The sequence below is a fragment of the Chelonia mydas genome, chromosome 12 (assembly GCF_015237465.2).
Source record: "Chelonia mydas isolate rCheMyd1 chromosome 12, rCheMyd1.pri.v2, whole genome shotgun sequence".
Classification (NCBI taxonomy): domain Eukaryota; kingdom Metazoa; phylum Chordata; order Testudines; family Cheloniidae; genus Chelonia; species Chelonia mydas.
In genome coordinates this window covers 20,126,558-20,150,585 of record NC_051252.2, presented here as the reverse complement: position 1 = coordinate 20,150,585, position 24,028 = coordinate 20,126,558, and the positions used below count along the sequence as shown (strand labels likewise).

Here is a 24,028-nt window from a genome sequence, read left to right as displayed (position 1 = left end):
CTGCTGCAGCCTTGCTTAATTCCTTCCACGCCCATCTAACAACTGAAAACTGCAGCCTGTGATTGGGCTTAAGTAAACACACCTCTGGCTATTGCTGAACCGGCTGTGGTTTTGGGGAATCACTGTGCTTTTACCAGTGGGTTGCTTGGGCTGGGGTGCTGCAGAACGAATAGTATGTAAGGATCCGAGCATCTGCTGCTGAAAGGATGGCCTCTTCCTTATGGACAAAATATTCCCCCGTGTTAATAAGCCCTTCTGAAGGCTGCTCTAGCTTGCGCCAGCTGCCAGTAGGAGCCAGGGATTGCTGGGTTACCCAGTTGCTGTGGGAGGAGAGAAGGGTATAGCATGGATTTGCCACCTGAGCCCCCCACATGCCTAGGAAGTCCTTGCAAGGTCAGCTGCTCTAATTCAGTGGAGATGTTTCTTCCATCTGAAACCAAGCTGTTAAGGATAGCTGCTTTTTAGTTATTGCTGATGCTGACTATCATGTGAAATGATGATTTGCACTGTTCCCTTAAATAGTATTCCAAGCAGGCTGTTTACGTGAGGAAATGTTGCCCTTGTCATCCACATCAGAAAGCCCCACCCAATGCAGTGCAAGCAAGTCCTCTGTATCTTTGCTGAGGAAAGACGCAGGCATTGAATAGCTGGGGTGCTGCAGGACAATTGTGAGGCAGGAGTTAGTACAGAGCCACACTAGATCATGAGCAGAATATTATTTTTACAGCAACAGGCATTGAGGAATCATAATACATATTCAGCACTCAGGTCCCAGTTGCAAGGGAATTCCCTGTGTGTTCATGTACAAAATATACGAGATCGTCTAGTGAATAAGAGAGCAAATTTGGCTTTAGCAAGTTTGTTCTTCTTTACATAGTTAAAAAACCAAAACTTAGACCAAAGAGTCAGACATGCAGAACCAATTTTTAGGATGAGCCTCAAGGCTCAGTAGAGATTTGCCCTCCGTGCTATAGTTGCCTTCTCTGTTCCTTGTGGTGTGTTTTTTTTTTTTTTTTTTTAAATCCCCCATTAAATGAAAGATGGGCTCTGCAGCAGCAAAGAGCCTATGTCTGAGCGGCAGCCAGATTTCCCACTTGGCTACTCAAATACCCATTCTCCAGGGTTGATCTTACTGGGGTGCCCTCACACGCTTGTAAGCTGCACCCAGTCCGCAGCATGATCACTGTGGCACACAGTGTGTGTTGTCCAGGCAGTACCCTCTAGAATCTAGAAGCTTAGTACGTCTTCAATTGACTGCAGCTCTCTAGAGCCTTTCATTTCACTTTACTGACGCCTCAGATCGGTCACTCTTACCTTTCATTCTTTTGCCTTTGTAGCAGGCTGCTACAGTACTAGTTTTGTTCACTTCATTATATGGCTATTGACTTGGGAGAGCTGAAGCTGTGGTTTTCAACATTCCATGAACTTTAGCTCTGTTTTCCTGTCATTTTGCTTGGAAAGCCTCCAACACATTCAGCAAGTCACATGCCCCAGAGCTTACATGTCTCTGCAGTGCTCAACAAATGGAATGTTTCTCTTCGCTCTCAAAAGCTTCAGGGCCACCCCTTACACTGCGGCAGAAAAAAGAAAAGTTACCCCCCCTCCACGTCAACCAGAAAAGCAGCTCATTCTCATGCCTCGGAGTCTCTTTAAATAAGTGCCAAAAATGTCTCCCAACTCTCAATGGCTGGATGCCAATTAGTCACTCAGTCTCCACTTCACTTGGCTTGTCACCCCCCTTGCTCCAGAGTCCACTGAAACAGGCATAAACTTCTCTGAGTGCCCAGACTTTACTTCCTGGCCCTGGTACCTTCCCTGGCATGACAGCCCTTCTACCTGCAGTCTCCTATAGCTTGTCTTTCTGGTCTTACAGCTCTTGCACCCACTTTAGTCCAGGTGTAGTCAGCTGGCTCTAGTCCTCCCTGCTTTAGCTCATAGTTTGTGGGCGGATCTGGCTGTCACCATTGTAACATTATGTACACTTTCCAGTGCTCTTCTGAAAGCACTGCAGTGGGTCAGCTGCCTAGTTCAACATCTGGCAATACTTCCCCAAAACTGCTGCACAATTGGGCATTTGCACTGGAGTTGGAGGGGGAGGTAACCCCCTCAGCAAGAGTAGTGTCATTGCATAGCAGCCACCAGCAAGTGCTGCAGGAAGATCTCCCCCAAAAAACAAACCTGGATACTTTCTCCCTCAAGGTCAGTATTTGTGATTAACGTAGGCCCTAGTTATGTTCAGTTGTCATGCAATTAACACACAGAACCTGCACACTGCTTCTCGTCCCTCTTTAAAATTCTGTAATCAAGCCAGCAGTAGGATTTGTTTAATTCCAAAACAGCAAGCCATTTCTAAATGGAGCAAACATAGGATCAGGCCAAAACAAAAATTAACAAAAAGCTAGTCATGTGAAAAATACAGGTGATATTGTATTAGTACGAACCCTGCTGTAAAGCCTGTGTGTTCACAGGGCTGGGAGCCAGGAATCCCCAGGCTCTGAACACCCTCCCTTTCTGTGGTCTTAGCCAAATCACAACTTGCTGGTCAGACAATTAAAAGAAACAAGAGTTTTCTGAAATTTCCTGCCCAGCAATGGTTGCAATCCTCTCTGCTTGTAATACTTACCCAAATAAGTGTGTTGCCAGGGCTACTCAGCCTTTCTCTGAACAGTCTCCTCCTTGCTGCCACGAGTTTAGATCCACAGGTGGTCGTGAGCACGGGAGACCCGTTGTGAGCACGGCTCCTAGTGTTTTGTGCACTAGTGTAGACAGGAGTTTGATACACAATGTGCCTACCGATGGTGCTGAATCGGTGTTAGCAGCAGTGAGAAATTTTATAGAAAAAAGCCAAAAAAGGCCTAGTGTAGATAAGCACTCGTAGCACATGTAGCATTGAATTTCCATAGAGCTCTCAAATGTAAAGTATATTTCAACCCCAGTATCTTGTTTAGATTCACAGAAATACTAGTGACTGAGACACTAAATCATCAGCCCTTTCCTTAGTGTCTTACAGTTTATTTTTTGCCCATTAACTTTTATTCTCGGCAGCCTCGGGGCAGGGGGAGGAGGGCAGAATAGGTGGCTTGTTTCAGCATTCCAGGAAAGGGCATGCACTGCAGTACACATTTTACAAGCAGTTTGGATTCTATGTCAGTTGGCTGCCGCAGTTTAGAGGGGGAACTTTTCTGAATCAAAGACGTCTGTTAAGTATAAGCCCCTTTCACTACAGACTCAATCAGTCCATACAGTGATTAGGTCCCATGAACTGCAGCACATGTTTATACACGGGAGGAGGGAAAGCTGATCTCAGAAGGGGGAAAAAAAATTAAAAACTGGAATCTCTTTCTGGAGTCAGTTATTAAGGACTCAGCTGAAGGCACTGAGAGTTTTGTCTGACCAGGGCATACAACATCAGGCCTTATATTAGGGAAGTTTGGGGCTTCTGTTCTGGGCTTTTGTATTTGATATATGTAATTAATTACTTAGTTTGGTTTGTTTGAGACGCTATACTCACTTGTGGGAGGGAGGCTTTATAAATGCACGTGCCACTGTTCACAATTATGAACTAGAATTTGAAGAGGGATGGGAAAAAATAGGACTCAATGTTCTTTATAACTCTAAAAACCAGAAACATTTGTTTTGGTCATGAGGTTTGTTGGCCTTTCCTGCACCATCTCCTCTCCCCACCCCAGAAAATACCACTTCAATTACTGCAAGGGACAGCAAGAGTCTTGGGGAAACAGTCTGCTGAGAAAGAATGAAATAAACAGAAGGGAAGCTGCAGACTTGGATATTTTTCAGTAATATTCATTTTCAAGTAGTAAATAGAAAACCCGGATGTTCAGTTCGTGACTGAAGAGTTGCTGCTGAATTCACCCTAGACTGGATGAGTTTGGATCAAAGCATACGACCTAATGCTTGTTTTTTTCTTAAATAACAGCACATTCACTGGGTCAATTTTTTCCCCCTCCTTGGCCATATCTTTATTCACAATCGGTTGAATACTACAAACTGGCTGGACACTGGTAGTATATTAAAAAAAGGAAAAAATTAAATCCATGAGAATAATTACTTTGAACTAATTTTAAAAAAAATCAAACACCCCAACCTGGTCATTTGGCATGCAATTCAGCGTTTAGATAGACTGGACTATGGTAAGGAAAAAATTATGTTGAAAATTACTTTTAACTAAATTCTTGCTCGAGACTATAAAATACACAATATAAAATACGCAAAAAAGGTAGCAACTGAGCTTTTGTTGTACGGTTATTTGCTGCAATACAATTGCTGTTGTCTAATTTTCGCTGATAGTAAATGGTTTTAGTTACACATGAGACGATGAAAGACTATTTGAATAGACAGTCTCTCACTTGAGATTAACTTTAATGTCAAAGTTCAATTCAAATTAAGCACATACTTTTATACCCTGAACCTGAAAACGCTCACATGTTGATAACTCTGAAGCCAGCAGGACTGCTCACGCTTGAAGTTATGCAAGTATGTTTGCAGCAAAGGCTTGGGGCCTTAACGAGCAAGTGAGTCACTGGGCATTGAGTATGTTCAGCACCTCAGAATCTGACCTTAGTTTTGACCATCCACCCATCCCTTCACCACCTCTTGCCGTAGCTCTACCGCTGTGTGCTACATCACCCACCAGGCTGGGGTTCTTCCATCCCTGGGGCAGTGGAATAGAAATCTGGCTGGGTTACTGATTTTGAGACCTGTAAATATATATGCGTGGGGTGAGTCTGCTGCGTTGAGTCAGCCGCCTCTTTCTCACCTCACCCCTAAGATAAACCTTAACTCCCCCATTACCTTCTGTCATCACAAAGGCTGTTTTCTGGCTGAGAGGGATGACTTCTCCAGTGCTGTACTAATGATGCTCGTGAGAAGTCAGCAGGGTTTGCTCCAGAGCCACATAAGACTTCCCCGTTCCTGAGATCACCATTTCCCCAGGGCTCCCAGCTTCAGGCAACTTGGGGAGCAAAAGGCAGTCTAAAAGTCTAACCCAGGTCTCCTGCTGGTTATTTTTCAGTATCTTACTGTACTGAGGTCAAAGGGCACCAGCCCAGGCTTCCATGTACTTCGGATTTTAGTTCTATCATTTTATATGTATTCAGTGCTCATGAGAACTCGTAGCCTTGGAGGCAGAAGTTCTCTCTTCCCTACAGAGGAGGTGCAGCACAAGCTGCCCCATCAATGGGCCTCTAATACCAACGAAAAGGTCCACCCCAGGTGAGTAGTATATTGGAGACAACCATAATACTTAGCTCTTGTACAGAGATCAGTAGATCTCAAAGCTCTTAGCAAAAGAGGTTATTAGCAGCCCCGTTTTACAAATAGGGAAACGGGCACAGAGAGGGGAAGTGACTTGCCTATGGTCACCCAGCAGGCCATTGGCAGAGCACGTAACACAACCTTGGTTTACTGGTTCCCAGTCCAGTAATCTGCCCACTAGACCACCCTGCCTTGATGTAGGCCATGCGAGTGTAATATGACAATAAATCAGTCTCTAGTGATTTAAGAGAACTAGTAATTAGGAAAACTCATGAAAGGAAACAAGATAAAGAGGGGCTAAATTTCACCCTCCAATGTACGCTCACCACTGAAAATACTTAGGGCTATGCGTGGGTCAGAATTTGGCTCCTCAAGCTTTAAGCCAAGGGTAAGAAGGTCAGCTATGGAAAGATGACCAAGATACTTCTGAGGCATAAAATTCTGCGTCTGCTGGCCACCGTTCCAGTTTGTCATCATCGGATTTATCACTGTCATCACCACTAGATGGTTCATAACCAGTCACGGAAGAGTCAATCTGCTCTGGCTGCTTCTGGTCTCCTTCTGCTTCCTTCTTCTTTTCTGCCATCAACTGCCTGTAGCATAGGCTACAGACCCTCAGCGGCTTGGGGGACAGGCGTGGCATCAGAAACCTCTGTCTGGAGCAGTCCCCGCACACAACGAAGCCACACTTCCGACAGTGATGCCTGCGAGTGAGCGTGGAGAACTTGGTCTGTGTGCAGCGCATGCAGATATCAGTGGCCTTGTCAGGTATCCAGGGGGCGGCATGCTCCATGGAGGGCTGCCTGCCTGTCTTTGTCAGCAGATGCCTAATGCATTCCTCAAGGTGACTAAGCCATTCTTTCCTTTCTGTGAGCGAGGCTGCAGAAACGACAAAGGACTTCTTCAAAGTTTTAATCATCCATCGATTCTTCATTTGTAAGGTATCCGGCAGTGTCTCTAAGGTGACATCTTCAAGAGGTATGATGTGCTGGGAATTGTACTTCCTTTTGTTTATCACTATGCTCCCATACACAAGGATGTCATTGAAAAGAAAGAATACCCGAGGCTTAGGCTTCTTGCGGCATTCTTTGGTCAAAATGCCTTCACCCAAAAGGACCCTTCCTGGCACAGCTAAGGGTTGTCCAGATGCTCCAAAGCAGTTTTCCACGGAAGCAATGCGTTGGCTGTTAATTTCAGTGTTAACCAGATGGTCCATCATCTCCTTCATTCACTCTACAGTGGGGGGCGGGGGGGAAGGAGGAAATAAAGTAATAACTGTGTTCAGCAAACAACTGAATCAATCCTAGCTTCCAAACTGAACAGCAAATTTAAACAGCAGTAAGTAGCTTTTCAAAGAGCCAGGAGATGAGTTTAAGTTTTCCGGGTGGTACTACCCAGCAATGACTTATTAAAGCACTCTTCAAAATGAAAAGGAAAACCCACTGAAGCGTCTGATATATTTTGTAGCAGGCTGATACTGCCTATTCTCAGGAATCAGAATTCAGTTACCCATACTTCAGTTACCTTCTATCGCATATTGGATAAGGTATAAAACTCTGTATTGTGGCTACAGTTATACCAGGATAAAAGTACTTATGCCAGTGTAGTTTATTCCCATTCATATAGATTCCAAAGGGACCTGTGACCATCAGAGCCCCCTCCATGCCCACTGGCAAAGGGTTCACTGCCCATGCAACAGCGACTTGTATCAAGCCTGAAACTCACCTCACTTAACTCATTGCTCTCATGATACACAATGTTCTTTATAGATTAGTAAGATATCAAAGGAAATCCAGTGACACACTGGTCATTAATATCATTGTGCAACATATGTGTTAACACTCCATAGCAAATCATGGATACTTACAGACTTTAAAACATAAAATCAGTAACAAAACAAAGGGAAAAAAACAGGTTTTCTTCCTGATAATTATCATCCCTCCTGGCTCCCTTCTCTAATGTAAACTGCATACCTTGTGTGCAACATCAGCTGAGTCAACAGTGCATTCAGTCTCTTTGAGACAACAGACGTGGTAATTTCTGTTAGTGTCCAGGGACAGGATACTGCAAAGGGGGTTCGGGAACTGGGGACACCAAGTGCTCCCTGCAAGACAAAGTAAGGGTAGGGAGAGTCCTAAGGAGTTTGCTTGGCTGGCTGGGAGCTGTCACACAGTTTAGCACCAACAAAGCCTTCTTTTCTAACATCCAATCTTCATTTAAAAATGGTCAGTGATGGAGAATCCACCATGACCCTTGGTCCATTGTTCCAATGGTTTATTACTCTCTGTTAAATAAAAATGTACCGCTTAATTGCGGTCTGAATTTGTCTAGCTTCAACTTCCAGCCACTGGATTGTTATCTTTCTCTGCTAGATTGAAGAGCCAATTATTAAATATTTGTTCCTCATGTAGGTGCGAATGGACTGTAATCAAGTCACCTTTTAACCTTGTCTTTGTTAAGCTAAATACACGGAGCTGCTTGAGTCTATTACTATAAAGCATGTTTTCTAATCCTCTGATCATTCTCATGGCTCTTCTCTGAACCCTTTCCAATTGATCAACATCCTGCTTGAATTGTGGGCACCAGAACTGGACACACTATTCCACCAGCAATTGCACCCGTGCCAAATATAGAAGTAAAATAACCTCTCTACTCCTTCTCAAGATTCTTCAGTTTATGCACCCCCACATTGCATTAGTTCTTTTGGCTAAAGCATCACAGGGGGTGCTCATGTTCAGCTTATTATCCACCACAACCCCCAAACCTTTTTCAGAGTCACCACTTCCCAGGATAGAGTACCCCCATCCTGGAAGTAAGAACTGCATTGTTTGTTCCTGGATGTATAAGTTTACGTTTGATCCTATTAAAATGCATATTATTTGCACCTAGTTTTCCAAGAGCTCCAGATCGCTCTAATCAGTGATCTTTCCTCATCATTAGTTACCACGTCCCCCAATTTGTGTGTCCTGTTCAAACTTTATCTGTGATGATTTTATATTTTCTTCCAGGTCATTGATAAAAATGTTAAATAGCATAGGGCCAAGAACCCATCACTGCGGGACCCCACTGGAAACACACCAGCTCGAGGATGAGTCCCCATTCATTTAAAATTACATGTTGAGACCAAGTAGTTGGTCAGGCTTTAATCCATTTAATGTGCATCATGTTTAGTGTTGTTTGTTGTTTTTTAAATCAAAATATCGTATAGTACCAAGTCAAAAATACCTTACAGAGTTCTAAGTATAGAACATCAGCACTATTACCTTTACCAACCAAACTTGTAATCTCATCAAAATAAGATAAAATTAGTTTGACTAGATCTATTTTCCATAAACCCAGATTGATTTGAATTAACTGCATTACTGTCCTTCAATTCCTCATTAATAGAGTCCCATATCAAGCTGCTCCATTATCTTGCCTGGCACTGATGTCAGACTGATAAGCCTATAATTACCCTGTTTTTATCCTTTTTAAAAATTGGCACAACAATAGTTTTTCTAATTTCCCCAATGCTCTGACTTATTGAAAAATCAACATTAATTGTCCATTGAGCTCAGACAGTTCCTTTAAAACTCTTGGATACAAGTTTTCTGGACCAGTTGATTTAAAAATATGTCTAACTTCAGTAGCTTCTGATGAGCATCCTCCAGAGATTCTATGGAATGGAAAGTGTTATCACTATACGATGAGACTGCATCAAGCTTTTCCCCCAAAATACGTAACAGAAATATTTACTGAAGAAGGGTTTCAGAGTAGCAGCCATATTAGTCTGTAGCCACAAAAAGAGTACTTGTGGAATCTTAGAGCCTAACAAATTTATTTGAGCATAAGCTTTTGTGAGCTGCAGCTCACTTCATTGGATACATGCAGTGGAAAATACAGTGGGGAGATTTTATATACACAGAGAACATGAAACAATGGGTGTTACCATACACACTGTAAGAAGAGTGATCAGGTAAGGTGAGCTATTACCAGCAGGAGAGAGAGAGGAAAAAAAACAAAGTCTTTTGTAGTGATAATCAAGGTGGGCCATTTCCAGCAGTTGACAAGAATGTGTGAAGAACAGTGGGGAGGGGGGGGAATAAACATGGGGAAATAGTTTTACTTTGTGTAATGACCCATCCACTCCCAGCCTTTATTTGAGCCTAATTTAATGGTGTCCAGTTTGCAAATTAATTCCAATTCAGCAGTCTCTCGTTGGAGTCTGTTTTTGAAGTTTTTTTGTTGAAGAATTGCCACTTTTAGGTTTATAATCGAGTGACCAGAGAGATTGAAGTGTTCTCCGACTGGTTTTGAATGTTATAATTCTTGACATCTGATTTGTGTCCATTTATTCTTTTACGTTGCTGGCCACTCTGCCATGTACATTGGCCAAACCGGACAGTCTCTACAGAACACTTCAATCTCTCTGGTCTTGAATAAAGACTGGGAACGGATGTGTCATTAAACAAAGTAAAACTATTTCCCCATGTTTTTTTTTCCCCCCTACTGTTCCTCACACATTCTTGTGAACAGCTGGAAATAGCCCACCTTGATTATCACTACAAAAGGCTTTGTTTTTCTCTCTCTCCTGCTGGTAATAACTCACCTTACCTGATCACTCTCCTTACAGTGTGTATGGTAACACCCATTGTTTCATGTTCTCTGTGTAAATAAAATCTCCCCACTGTATTTTCCACTGCATGCATCCAATGAAGTGAGCTGTAGCTCATGAAAGCTTATGTTTGAATAAATGTGTTAGTCTCTAAGGTGTCACAAGTCCTCCTGTTCTTTTTACTGAAGAAGGGGAATTAGGTAAACTACTCTAAGGCACCTTTATACTGGCAAAACTGCATCCACATTAGGAGTTGTACCAGGATAACTACATCGGTGTTAAAAACAGAAAAACTACACCCCTAACCAACAATTATATTGATACAAAAAACTGTGTGGAGACCAGTCCGTAGAAGTCAATACAATCTTACAATGCCTTTTTTAAATGTCACTCATGAAAGGTGCTTGATAGACAGGCATAAAAACTAGAGCTCTGTCTGTACAACAGGGCTGGCTCTGGCAACCCGCTCATCACTGCACCCCTACCCTAAAAGGGGTTAACTTTGCAGGTGTGTCCAGACTAGGGCTTTTTTTTTAAACCTGTTGTTAGCAACTGGTTCAGCTGTACTAAGTGCTAGTGTAAACAGAGTGCAATTGTTTTTACCACCATCTACACTCGCATTTATTGCTAACACCAGTGCAGCTGCACTCCCTGCTGCTAATGGGTAGAAAGTCTGCTAGTGCAGCGATCTAAGTGCAGTCTCCACACCCACTCAATTCTTAGCCTCTCTGATGAGACTACCAACTAAGGCTGCATAGACAAACACTTTCCTCTAGGCACTGGATTGAAACAATTAATTGAATTCAAGGATACCACTCACCACCCAGATGGTAACAGCTCTGATCACTGCAAACCCAGGCTGGAACCGAACCAGAATTCCAGAAGTGGAAGGCTGCATGCTCTATTATCAATTCTCTGAGCTATCCCCTGTGAGCCTCCTCTTACTGGACTGACAAGACCGAAAAAAAAAAAACCCCAAACAAGCCAGCCCACACAACCCAACCCCTGCATTTATCACACCAAGTGTTCCTTTTGTTATTTGTGTTTCCAGTTACAAGACACGTCATTCTGAAAACGTTCTGAATAGTACTAAAGGAACTAGATCATAGCATACTCATTCCTCCCTCTCATCTCCACAACGCTACTCCCCTGTTCAACGTTTTTTTATTTTAAAAGTACCAGGTTACATGATGTGAAAGTAACTCCTTTAAGTCCCTAATTTGGGGTTAATTAAATACCTTCACGCTCATGACGTAAAATCTTCCTCCACTTACACATTTAAAATGCTGTTTGTGTTACTGGTATTGGCCCCAAGACTCTGGGTCTAGGTGTAATAATCCACAAGAAACTTCATAGGAAACTGAATCACTTCCTTTTAGACAGCAGTAGCTCAGAGTTCACAGGGGATGTGCATAGGTCTTTGTTTCTGTTAGCGTTTCTTATAATGGCTAATACAAAACTACTTGTTATCTCAAAAACTTAGGTTTCAAAAGATCTAAAAGCCACACGGTGCTTAGACTTCTTAGCGTCAGTGATGGAGACTACATGGAGAAAATTCTAGACAATTTACATTCATAGGGCATTTTTCATCTCAACACACCCTTTCGGGGTAGTGATAGGGAAAACACAACCACCTCCAGAGTAGTAGCTTAAACATCATATAGTGACACTAAGCAGTTTCTAAAAACAGCAGCAGCAAATTAAAATTACTGGAGACAATGAATTAAATTCCCCAGTTTAGAATGTGGCCAGAAGACTGCTATTAATAACCATATAATTTACAGGAAACTTAGGGCCAAGTTTTCAAAAGAGCTCAGCTCGCACTTAGGAACCTAGATGAAGTGGCTGTATTTTCCAAGCACCCATCAGTTGTCATTGAGTAAAATGGGCACCCTTGGGTGCTGAATCTGCCTGACCACAAATGATCAGGACCATGTCTTTAGCAGACATGTAAATACAGTGCCTTTAGCAGCAAGGTGCCCAAGGCATTGGCTTCTGTATGAATTCAGAGGGAAAGCCAACATTTCTTCTGCAGCACCTGTGTTTTCCTTGGCAATCTTTCTTCCTAATAAATGATGGAACCACAACAGCTACTTTTTGCGTGTTGTTGGGATTATGTCCCACACAGGCATAATGAGACAAATGCAAGCTATGAGCAACCAAGAAAAGGACAAACCCATGACCTCCCTTGAATTCAGGGAAGGCTCTAATGACCCTCTGACTCACTCCTGTCAGGATGTACAGTATTTCTTCAAGGCTTTGAGACAACAGATTTGATGGATTCAGACTGCATTAAGCACATCTATTCATCAATGTGTAGTGTAGTCTAAATCCAACTGCAACCTCTACCATACACTGATGAATGAGGGAAAGTAGCACAAAAATAGCAGAGATTTTATTCACTCTTCCTCTAAAGGTTACACAGGAAAATATCTGTCTGTGATTGGAAAGTTTCTCTGAAAAATAAAATATTAGCAGACCATGACTTCTGCTCTGTTAAGTTTAAACCAAGGAAAAAGAAAGAGCAATAATTGTGTCAGGGATGTTTAATGGGATACAAATGCCTCCAGGCCCATCCCAGTAAGAACACAGCTGAAACTCCGCACCCATCTACTCCACTCCCACATAACACAGTTGTGCATCCATTTCCATATAAGAGTGTTGCTGGAGGCAGCCTTTCCTAGTTATTTCATGGTGGTGCTCATGAGCGATATTAGAATGGGACTTACATGCACCTTATGCCAGAAGGCCTAAAGGAGCAACATTTTCTTAAGTAATGTTCTAGAGACATTTTCCTTTAAATAAAGGTATTTTGAATGTTGCATTATGGGAATAACTGTCTTCCCCTTGTGTTGGGGAGAGTGGAAAGACAGTCTCAGTGTCACCGCTTAGCTGGTTGGAGCAAATGAGACTCCTCCAGCCTAGGTGGTTATCCTGCAGGCATAACAATGCCAGGATTTAACTTCTGCACTTCCCATTACAGCGAGTCTACAACCATTTTTCTCCCTCCTGCCTACACAGACATTGCACAATAAATGGATGAAAGGTTTAAACAGAAGAATGATTGCGCACAGAGGGCTCAGCATGGCCCTCGGATAAATGCCATGTACACTGATTTTCCAGATCTGGAGTCTTGCCTACTTTTGGACACGTACAAACAAAACCTTAGGAGAGGAGCTTTGAGCACAAAGGAGATAAGAAAGACACAATGATACCCAGCCAAAAGAGAAATAGAAGTAATAGAGGAGAGACTGAAACAAGGGCAGATTGGTGTGGGGGAATTCAGGAATTTTGGGATTATCAATGCAGAATTGGATAGGTTTTACAGAGATTCTTAATCCTGTTTATGGCAATCTCACTGCATGGTAATATAAGAGCTTGACTCCTGAGTTCTATTCCCAGCTCTGCAACTGACTCACCATGTGATCACCTCCTCTCTTTCCCATGTTACTTATCTGTACAATAGGTAAAATAAGCCTTAGATCTCTCAGAGGGGCTCTGTGAGACTATTAGGGTATAAAGTGATTTTAAAAGGGTTGAGTATGTGTAGTGTGTTTAGTAGCTAATTCAAAAGGTGGAGCAGGGTTCAGGACAATGCTCTGGTGAGAATCCCACCACGCCCCATTCTTTCCCAGATGTTGCGGGGCTGGCTGGCTTTTCATTAGGCATTGGTCCTGGACAGTGGAACCCCAACCTTCCATATTAGTCTGTGACTTTTAGGTCAATCCTCTATTTTAGAAGAATGGTAAAGTTTTGTAGTGAGTGGGAGTGCATGGATGGTCAGGAAAGAGACACAGGGAGAATTCTATATACTTCCTAAACTTCTAAATAAACTGACAATGTAATCCCAGATTAAGGATATGCCGCCAGAAGACATAGGGTAAATTTTCATAAACACCTTACTGCAAGTCAGTGGGACTTAGACTCCTAAATCATTTAGGAAAATTTTTAACTATCATGCTTATTTTGGCTCTTACACAGCACAGAACACTTGCAAATTTTGTTACACCAGAACAATGGGACAAACAGACTGTGTGTAAACACCCTTTCCACTCCCAAATGAGAGAAAAACTAAAGGAACTACCTGTCTAGTGGCATACTTGGATCTGGAGATTATATTCTTGTACCCCCCTAACCTGTTACTTTTTGAAAGAAGAACTATTAATTACCCAAGGCGGGGGGGGGAATCCTCCAAACCACTGCTTGTTAGTGTGTTGCCAGTATGGGGTCAGATGGGCAAAACAATTTTATTACACATCCCTGGTGTCCCATGATCCCACCCATGGATTTCTGCCTCTATGGTAAAATTTGCTCTGATTTAATCAGTTCAAAAATATGAGAGGTTCACTTTCCACCTTACTCCCCAAGGAATAAATGGTTTATTAAAGTGAGTGTATACTTCTCAGATAAACTGTAAATTACCATTTGCTTATGGATTATGCATCAGGTTGCAAAACCAATTTTTCTTTAATAACATTGTGATTAATTTAAAATGTTATTTAGTTTTCTGTACAAATGGAAGGCACTGCATGAATTTAGGGCTTTTCTTACTGGTAAATAAAACAGACTTCTGGAAATATGCAATATTGTATTTCCCACCCCCCCACCAATGAAGTGAGACACCATAATTTAGGAATAATAAAGTAACAAGCAAATTAAAAAGTCAGGATGTAATTTCTGATCCAGCCTATTAATTTGGGAAAATATGTCATTTTTGTTCTGCTTGTATCGAAGTTTGTTACAATGGCTCAGAGACATCACATTAGTTATTAAAGGAAATGCTATGGAGCTAATTAAATCACTACAGTATATTTACCAACAAACAGTAAAATGTGGGCATGCATATACATACATACACACATTCACAGGTGCCAGTCGTGATGGTGGGTTTGTGTAATGTGGTCACCGGTCCATCAACTCACTACAAATAGCCATCAAACGGTAAAAACTCTCTCTCATTACAGAACAAGCCCCAATTGATGGGAATAGCCATGTGAGAGAAGTATTGTGTACACACAGATTTGTAGGAGGAAGGAAAGGAAAGAAACGGAACGAAGGCACAGCCAAAGCAAAAACGGTGTGGGATGGTTGCATACTAGTCTAATTTCCCTGACATTTGACAAACACCTTTTTTTTTTTGGTATTCAACTTGCTCTATAGCTAGTTAATATATATTAGCTAATGAATACTGGTGAAATACACTGAACTCTTTGTTTCCACGATTTGATCATTTGGAGTAGTAAATTATATATTAAAAAATTAAATACTGTAGTTGATTAACGTGACAATTAAACACAGTGCACAGCTGTTTCAGTCCTTTAAACTGAAAGGGAGCATGGCTTTGGGGAATGCTGCCTCAGGAACAGTGCAGCCAGAGGTGAAAACAACTTAAAGAATTTACCGGTACTCCAGAGTCCTGAGCAGGGGGCGTGGCTCTCGACCGGAAGAGGCATGGCATCAACTGGAAGAGGCGGGGCCTTTAAATACCCAGGCCCTTTAAATCAAGAATTAAAGGCCCAAGGGCTCCGGCTGCGGCTGGGAGCCCTGCGACCTTTAAATCACCCCCAGAGCTACCAGCTGCACAGGCAGCTGGGAGCCCCGGGGCGATTTAAAGGGCCCCGGGCTCTGGCCGCCACTACCGCAGCAGAGCTCCAGGCCCTTTAAATCACCGCCGGAGCCCTGCCGCCGCTACCCCAGGGCTCCAGCAGCGGGGCTCGGGTGGCCGCTTTAAAGGGCCCGGGGCTCCCCGCAGCGGCCGGAGCCCTGGGCTCTTTAAAGCACAGCCAGAGCCCTGCCGCTGCTACCCTTGGGCTCCGGCAGTGCGGCTTGGGGGGGGGGGGGGGCGCTTTAAAGGGCCCAGAGCTCCGGCCACTGCAGGGAGCCCGGGACCCTTTAAAGCGCCAGCCTGGGGAAGCCGGTGCGGTCCGGCACGGCGTACTGGCTCTTGCCGGTACACTGTACCGGCTTTCTTTCACCTCTGAGTGCAGCACAGGTATTTTTCACCCTGATTAAAAATGTTGAGCACAGTTTTCAAGCCTATATATACACAAATGACTTACGCAACCTTTAAGTGTTAACTACAGAGGCCTGGTGGGTTTCCTATGGAGAAGCAGAAGCCTCAGCAGTGGCAGCTTCCCCCAGGTGCTGTAACAGCTGTGAGTGCAGGCAGGGGATACTCCTGTGGAGTCCATGAGAGTTACCACACATCCACTGTCCATTCAGAAACCTCCATGTCATCACTGATATCCTTCTAGTAAAGAGACCTGGGCATGTCTCCCTCTGGAACCCTTCAACAGAGCACCAGCTGGAATCAGGCTACCTTGGCATGTGATCTTGTCACTAGCTAATATGACTGCAGCTGATGAAGGTGTAAGTACCTTCATGGGGAGAAAATACTTGGGACTAAAGGACTCCTAACTTAGTGGAGAAAGGCATGAATGGCTGGAACTTAAAGCCAGACAAGTTCAAATAAGAAATAAGGCACACGTTTTTAACAGTGAGGTGATCAACCGCTAGAACAAAGCACGAAGGGAAGGGGTGCAGTCTCTCTCCATTTCTTGAAATCTTCAAATCAAGCCTGGATCCGTTTCCAGAAGATACGCTTTAGTCAGACACAAGTTATTGGGCTCACTACAGGAGTAACTGGGTAAAGTTCTATGGCCTGTGGTATACAGATCACACTAGACAACCTAATGGTCTCTTCTGGCCTTAAAAATCTAATCAGAGCTAATCTTCTGTATGTAACACCAAGGTTCTAATCTTCTGTATGTAACACCAAGGCTGCAGGAAGTGTTGCTAGTAATCAGTAGTTAGCACTCTTCTTTTTTATCTTGGTATTAAACAAATGCCCCAGGATGGTATTACAAACCGCTAAGTTGCTAGAGATGCACACTCTGCAAGAGTAGAGAGATGGAAGGCCACAACTGCAAGTGAAAAAGTAATGTTAATTGCTGACACAGATCAGTTGTTCATGAATACAAACAGAAAGCTGGAGTCCATTTGCATGAACAAATACACAGTTTGCTTGGGTAAACCCAGCAACTGTGCAGGCCAATCAAGCATAAAGCTGTTTTTGAAGAAAAAAAAAAAAAAATATATAACTGTAGATGTTGCAATTAAACAGTTTCCTGGTTTCACCTCAAAGCATTTCAAACTATATTGGTTCAGTTATAATACTGATTTCCTGAGTTCCACACAGACCCTGGTCTCCCAGCACCTGAAAGCTGTCTGTGCAGATCACAATGCCACATAAAATGCATGATGCATAGTTCCTTAGATGGCAAAAAGTTACAAAATTTGCAATTGATATTGAAACATGGTCATGTATTTTAGCGGGACTAAGCCTATTTTTCCAGAAGGAAAAAAAAAAAAAGATAGTAAATACTTAGCATATATATAGCTCTTGTTAATCAGGGATCTTAAAGTGCCTTACAAACGTGTGAATTAGGTGAGTATTACTATACCATTTAACAGATGAGTACATCACTGCTAATCATATACATTAAGAAAAGAGATTAGAAACAGTGCAATCACATTACAGAGGAGTTATAGAAGGATTATTATTACTGTTATGATTCAGTATTTGTAAAGCACCAACAACATGCTCAGTGTTGTAGAAGACACAAATACAAAGAGTTTACTGTCTAAAGGATAGTGAGCAGAAAAACAAAGGAAGTCCCAGGAGCTATGCTGGACTAAATCATACCCTGAAGGATTCTTGAGCATTTACTGTTATGAATTTTCTCTGCTTAACACTGTTTAAAATGCACTCTGTGCTTCATATTACTGGATCTTGTTTATAGGACAGAGATTTCCAAACATGTTGCTCAATGCAAATATTTCTAAACTGACTCAGGGGAAGGATGACACTGGACTGGGAAGATTTCTGCGTGGCCTTGTACCAAACTCTAAGGGCCCAGTCTTGTCACCCTCACTCACAGTGCGTAGTACCTTGCCATGCAAGAAGTCCCACTGATTTCAGCTGAACTTTTTTGTGGTGCAAGGTGTAACACTGGCAGGGTCTGGCTCACCCTCGCTGTGATTCAGTTCCCTAGCTGGGGATAATAATACTTACCTACCTCACAAGGTTGTGAGAAAAAAAATGTATTAAAGTTTACAAGGTGCTCAGATTCTCGCGTGACTGGGACTAGAGAAGTACCTATATAAATAGATCCGATCCCACTCCTCGTGGGAGCCAGTGAGTACAACCATGTCACCAACGCGGTTGCAGGGACTTAACACCTGCTACCTATTTACTCCCAATAGCCAAGCGCTGGGCGCTCCCATGTGAAATGCAGCCAAGGCGCGATCCCCGGCGTGGCTCTGCCAGTGACACGCGAAAGTCAGCTGGGGTGCGGTAAAGTTCCTGCTGTTCCTGACTCAGCGCCAGCTGCGGGGGACGCGCTGGAGGGGCCACGGGGGGAGCTGAGACGGGCTGGGGTCCTGCCGCGGGCAGCGACCGCCTCTCCCCCTGCACACGGGCTGGAGCAACCCGCCCCGCCCCTGCGCGCTTTACCTTGTGCCTTTCCCAGCCGGATCCCCTGCCTCTCGACCCGTCCCGCCGCCGCCGCCGCCAGGGGCTTCGCGGACTCCGCAGATCCCCGCTCCCGGGCGCTGCCGAGGCTACTGCGCTCCGGCTTCCCGCGGCCCGCACCCCCCAGCCCTGGAACGCACCGCAGCATTCCTCGCTGCCCCTCAGCCAATCAGCGCGCGGCAGCCGGAACAAGACCGTCCGGTTCTGGAACGCTCCGACTCAACATTCCGCTCTGACCACGCCCCTCTGTTGGATCTCGACCAGTCGCAGAGCCAGAGGGAGAGCCCGGCCGGGGGGCTGAATGGAAGCGGGTGGGGCAGATTGCAGGGGCGCAGAGGGGCGTAGGGTCCCTAGCCGCGGAGTTCGGGCCCCCGTAGAATATGGGGAGGTGAGAGGAGAGCGAGACTTGGGGTAGCCAGCAGGGGGTGAGGGAAGGATCCGGCTGCTGGCGGTGAGGCAGGGCAGGGCACCCAGCTGCATGAGTAGGGCGGGCAGGAGGAATCATCACGGTACTGGCTGGGGGGCAAGGGAGCCACCTAGCCGCGGAGAGAAGGGACGTTGGGACCTCCAGCTGTCCAGAGGGACTAGGAATAGAAGCAGTTTATGGGAAGTTTTCTGTGTCAGCCCAGACCCTGCTGGAGCCTTTCTCTGTGCCAGGGGGTGTGTGAGAGATGGGGCAAATCATGGCCTGACTTGCTGAGGTTCAGAGTGGCTGATAAGTGGTTCCGTGCCTGAAGTATGTAGAAGATCTGGAACTTCGTGCATTCCAAAGGCTTGGAGAAGTTTGCCTGTTGTGGGGTTGGGCGCTGTTTTAGTTTCTGGATGCGGTGAAAATCATGTCTTGTTGTTGTATCTCTCTTCTGTTTTGCTTTCAACCTCATGGATGAAATCCGGAACCCATTACAGTCCATGGGAATTTTGCCAGGGGGCAAGAATCTCACCCTCTTTGTTTCTCCTTGTTTCAATGATTCCCCTCGCCGCTGTCTTTCTCCAGCGCACCACCAGCCTCATGAGTGCTTTTGTGGATGGTGCACTTCGTACTGCGCTCCTGCTTGCTCTCCTGAAGCACAAAGGGCCGCAGTGATGGGAGCTGAGTGTTGTTCAGAAGGCCACTCCCCATGAGAAAGTTTTCGGGCAATGCTCCTCTGAATGGAGCTTGTGGTTTTAGGTACAGGAAGTTCTCCCATTCCGACAGTGATCTAATACAGCAAAACAGTAAGGGCTGAGTGACTCGGAGGTGGTAGAGGTCGACATTTGCCAGTTTCTCCAGGGCAGCAAAACTCCTCGGTCTGGCCCTGAGAACAGCGTGCATCTGGGGGGGCACTATATAAGCGGAAGCTCTGGGCAGGATCCTGGTGAGCAGCACTGCCACAGTGACAGCTTGCTTTGTTGCAGGGCTATCCCATAGGATTTCCTCCTGAACGATAAGACAGAGCTGGAGAAGTGCAGGCTTCGGAATTTTACAAACACAAAACTTGCTCCTCCTCTTCCCTCGGAGTGCCCTGGTGTCACTTCTCAAGTCTTGCATTTTAGGGTGTGTCTCATTGAAGTGTGGCCCAGACTGCAAACAAGACACATTATAATGCACAAAAATAGGCTTTCAGGATGGATTCATTGTAAAACACTGTATTAACCAGAGGTTATTGAAGTACAATAGGCAACGTGTCATTGGTCCATAGTCAATAGGGACATCCACTTAATTTTAACACGTGACCAGGAGCAGATTTCAAGTAATGCATTTAACAGGCTTTAAGAGCTATTTTATTGGGACACTTCTAAAATCTTGTGCAAGATAATTTAACTTCATTGTGTGCTCCTGAGATGGAATTGCAATTGCAGTTTTTAAAGTCTCTTACATAAGAGAGGTTATGAAACTATTTGTTACTGTTAAAATTTTGAGACACATGAATTATTTTGTACAATGCAGCTTGATTCTTAATATTTACACAGACATGCACTGAAAGTGCTCATGAATGCAGTATTGGTAAATTACTGCATGATTTCTTGTATGCAGCATTGTTGTAGCCGTGTTGGTCCCAGGATATTAGAGAGGCAAGGTAGGTGAGGTAATAGCTTTTATTGGACCAACTTCTGTTGGTGAGAGAGACAAGCTTTCCCCAACAGAAATTGGTCCAATAAAAGATATTACATCACCCTGGGCTGGCCTTAGGGAAAATGGTGCCCTGTGCGCACTTGTTTTTAGGTGTTCCTGCCCCCCATTGTCCTTGGCTCTCATGGGTGCTCCCCATTGCCCCTGGCCCCTGTGGGCTCTCCACGCCCTTAACCCCTAACCCCTGCAGTGTGTCCCCCTGTGTCCCTAACCCCTGCACCTCTCCTGTGGGGAAAGTGACCTGGATGCATGGAGCAGCTGGTATTGCTGCTCTCTTCCCCCACCACCCCCACCCCCGAATGCTGCTTCTCCACGTCCCCCTAGGGGCTGGGAGGGGGAGGAGTGAAGAGCGATGCCCAGGTGGGGAAAGTGACCTGGATGCAGGGAGCCCTGATGCCGCTCCCCACTCACAGCCCCGACGGGGGCGCGGAGGAATATTGAGGGGAGAGTATCTGTGGGTCACTGCACACTCCCCCCATGTTCCTCCACTGGGAGGAAGCAAGGAGAAATCTGGACACCTCCACCCCACCCCCACCCCCCCGCGCTCCCCTGCCAGCCGGGAGCAGCTTCCAACACTACATGGGCAGCGCGCACCTTTGTGCTGCTGCAAGTCGTCCGCCTGACTATGGCTCCCCTGGGCAGTCTCCCGGGTGACTCACCCCTAAGGCCGTCCCTGACCTCACCCGCCTTGTCTCTACATGATTCCTTGTAATCTTATGTCCATTTATGCTCTCTGAGGCCATTACTGGGTGAAAACCCCATACTGGTTATTAGGGCCATTCATTTCATGGGATCATTGATCTATCCCAGCAGTGTCCTTATTAAAGAAATGTGACTGTATTGAGTATGTGCTGCCTTATGACTATCTTGTGTATAACGACCACAGTAAAATCTAAACTGTATATAGCCTGACATCCCTAAGTCACTAATCTCTGAGTGCTGTGTTGTTGTTGTTTTAACAAACACCGGCTTCTCTATTTTAGGACACGTGTGCTCACACATTAACCCCAACTTAAAGCTCTTTAAAACATTGACAGTTCACTAATTCACGTTCCAGATGAAGAAGACAGAGGAGAGGACAGAGGAGGGTACTTGACAAGTCAGAGCCAAGACCCTGCTCCAAAAGCCTGCCAAGGGAAGCAGAAGGAGTTCTCTTCCCACCTTCCTTTGGCACCTAGCCTTAAACTCTACATAACAGCCGTGATTTTCTGAGTCCGTGTGAGTACTGTGGTTGGGGTGGACAATGCAGTTGGTTCAGTGTGACTATTAAAACCTCAATTCTCACAATAGTGTAATGTCCTTGCTCATATACTGATGACAATACACTGGCATCCCCTCTGCCCTGAACATATTTTGTAATTCCTTCTGTGTTCTGTAAGCCCATGGATGTCCATGTCAGAGCCCTAAGCATATTTCTCGTGCCAAATGCATTCTCCTCCCTTTACATGGCTCTAACCACCACTGACACAGTACCTGTAATAAACAGGCTGTTCAAGATGGAGAGGACATCAGGAACTTGTAATAAGCACAGTCACGGAAAACATACACTTATTTTCCATGTATATGTAGCACTTTACGGTTCTTGAACAAGCATCCATCTTGCAGCTACAGTTCTGGCCAACGAAGCTGAGATGGGCTTCTTCAGAGCCATTAGCAACACTCCTTTGATGAGGGTTGGCAGATGGCCATTCGGATTAGACCAAAAATGGATGCACAATTGCAGTGCCTTATTTGGACACCCAAAGCCTGATTTTCAGAGATGTTTGAGCACCCACAATTTCAGTTAAAGTCAATGAGAATTGTGCATGTTCAGCACCTCTGAAAATCATCCCCCTTTCAGGTGTCTCAAGTTGGGCACTCAAAAATGGAGGCACGCAAAGTTAATGGAAGCATTTGAAAATTTAGATTAGTGACTCTGCATAACCCCCATTAGATTTATGAGCCTGCACTGGTCTATGATTTAGAGACTGGCTCGCTTTCCCAATTTTTAATGAGAACTGATGGATCTCTCAAGATATTAAATGTTTCTTGTCCAAGTTTTAGTTTTCTTTGGTAAGAAGAATATGGAAGTAGCTCTGTATATTTTAAAGCTAAAACATCTGTGTAATCATAGGAACTTACAAGGTCAATTTTTGTCTGTCAGCCCTTACGTCTTGATACTGTTCTTCATACTTTATAGTTGTTTCTGACTGCTGAAAGTGGACTGACTAATTGCGGGTATAAATGGTATGCCATTCCTGCCATCTTTACTCATGCACATAGCCCACTGACGTTTTGTGAGTAAGTGTGGCTGGAATGGGCCTTTGAAGGGCAAATATATTTTTGAAAAATTGGGAGAGGGAAGCGGGCTCAGTTTACAGCAGCACAGAGTAGGCGATGGTGTTGAGCTCAGGTTTTCACTCTTAGAGTTTTATTCTGAGATTCGTTTTTCTGTGCTGCTGGTGAAGAACATTAAGGGTGCTGTCCAAATACACCAGAGAAAGAGAAGCACTGAAAAGGCAGACTTCTCTAAACCACAGTTTGTGGGAAACTGATATATTCCTCCCTCCCCAGCCTTTTGACTGGAAATGGGTGTCAATTATTGAGAATTGTTTGATGTTAAACCCCAATAAAAACTATCTCCGAGTTTAACTGCCTTCAGAATGATACCACAGAATTGGATAGATCTCCAATGTCTTACAATGTAATACTTAGCTCAGTGCTGTTTGCTTAATACTTGCAGTCAGACATGCAAAGGTTACAGCAGGCAGAAATCGGTGCACTGACAAATATATCAAAAGCCGTCCTAGTACTCTGTGTAATTCAGGTCTAGCCAGTAATCGTTCATAATGCTTAAGGCTTTCTTCTTCCAGGTGTTAAGCTCACTTTGAATCCATTGTTAACTTCTCCTATTCATATCCTTTATCCCAATGACTCAATGTTTTGAATGAGTTTTCTCTGGGATTTCTCATAATAATTGTAATATGTTCAACCCTTTTGACTTTTCTGAGGTGTGATTAAGAACTGCCATGTTGGGTCAGACCAAAGGCCCATCTAGCCCAGTATCCTGTCTTCCAACAGTGGCCAATGCCAGGTGCCCCAGAGGGAATGAACAGAACAGGTAATCATCAAATGATCCATCCCCTGTAGCCCATTCCCAGCTTCTGGAATGCAGAGGCTAGGGACACCGTCCCTGCCCATCCTGGCTAATAGCCATTGATGGACCAATCTTCCATGAATTTATCTAGTTCTTTTTGAACCCTGTTATAGTCTAGGCCTTCACAACATCCTCTGGCAAAGCGTTCCACAGGTTGACTGTGCGTTGTGTGAAGAAATACTTCCTTTTGTTTGTTTCAAACATGCTGCCTATTAATTTCATTTGGTGACCCCTAGTTCTTGTATTATGGGAAGGAGTAAATTATACTTCCTTAATTACTTTCTCCACACCAGTCATGATTTTACAGATCTCTATTGTATCTCCCCTTAGTCACCTCTTTTCCAAGCTGAAAAGTCCCAGTCTTATTAATCTCTCCTCTTT

The 24,028-nt window shown here is 44.3% G+C and overlaps 1 protein-coding gene across 3 annotated transcripts; it reads right to left on the bottom strand.

Moving 5' to 3' along the window:
• Positions 1–3,950: 3,950 nt before the first annotated feature.
• Positions 3,951–21,409, bottom strand: PLEKHF1 (pleckstrin homology and FYVE domain containing 1). Of its 3 annotated transcripts, none has more exons than XM_037877592.2 (3): positions 18,384–21,409; positions 7,248–7,378; positions 3,951–6,507 (listed from the first exon to the last, which is right to left on the bottom strand). In XM_037877592.2, the coding sequence occupies exon 3, from the start codon at positions 6,500–6,502 to the stop codon at positions 5,672–5,674; it is 831 nt and encodes a 276-aa protein (XP_037733520.1). In that variant the 5' UTR covers positions 6,503–6,507; positions 7,248–7,378; positions 18,384–21,409; the 3' UTR covers positions 3,951–5,671. The 3 variants fall into 3 exon arrangements, with proteins under 3 accessions (XP_037733520.1, XP_043382063.1, XP_037733522.1); XM_043526128.1 differs by lacking the exon at positions 18,384–21,409 and adding an exon at positions 15,270–15,319; XM_037877594.2 differs by lacking the exon at positions 7,248–7,378.
• Positions 21,410–24,028: the final 2,619 nt, after the last annotated feature.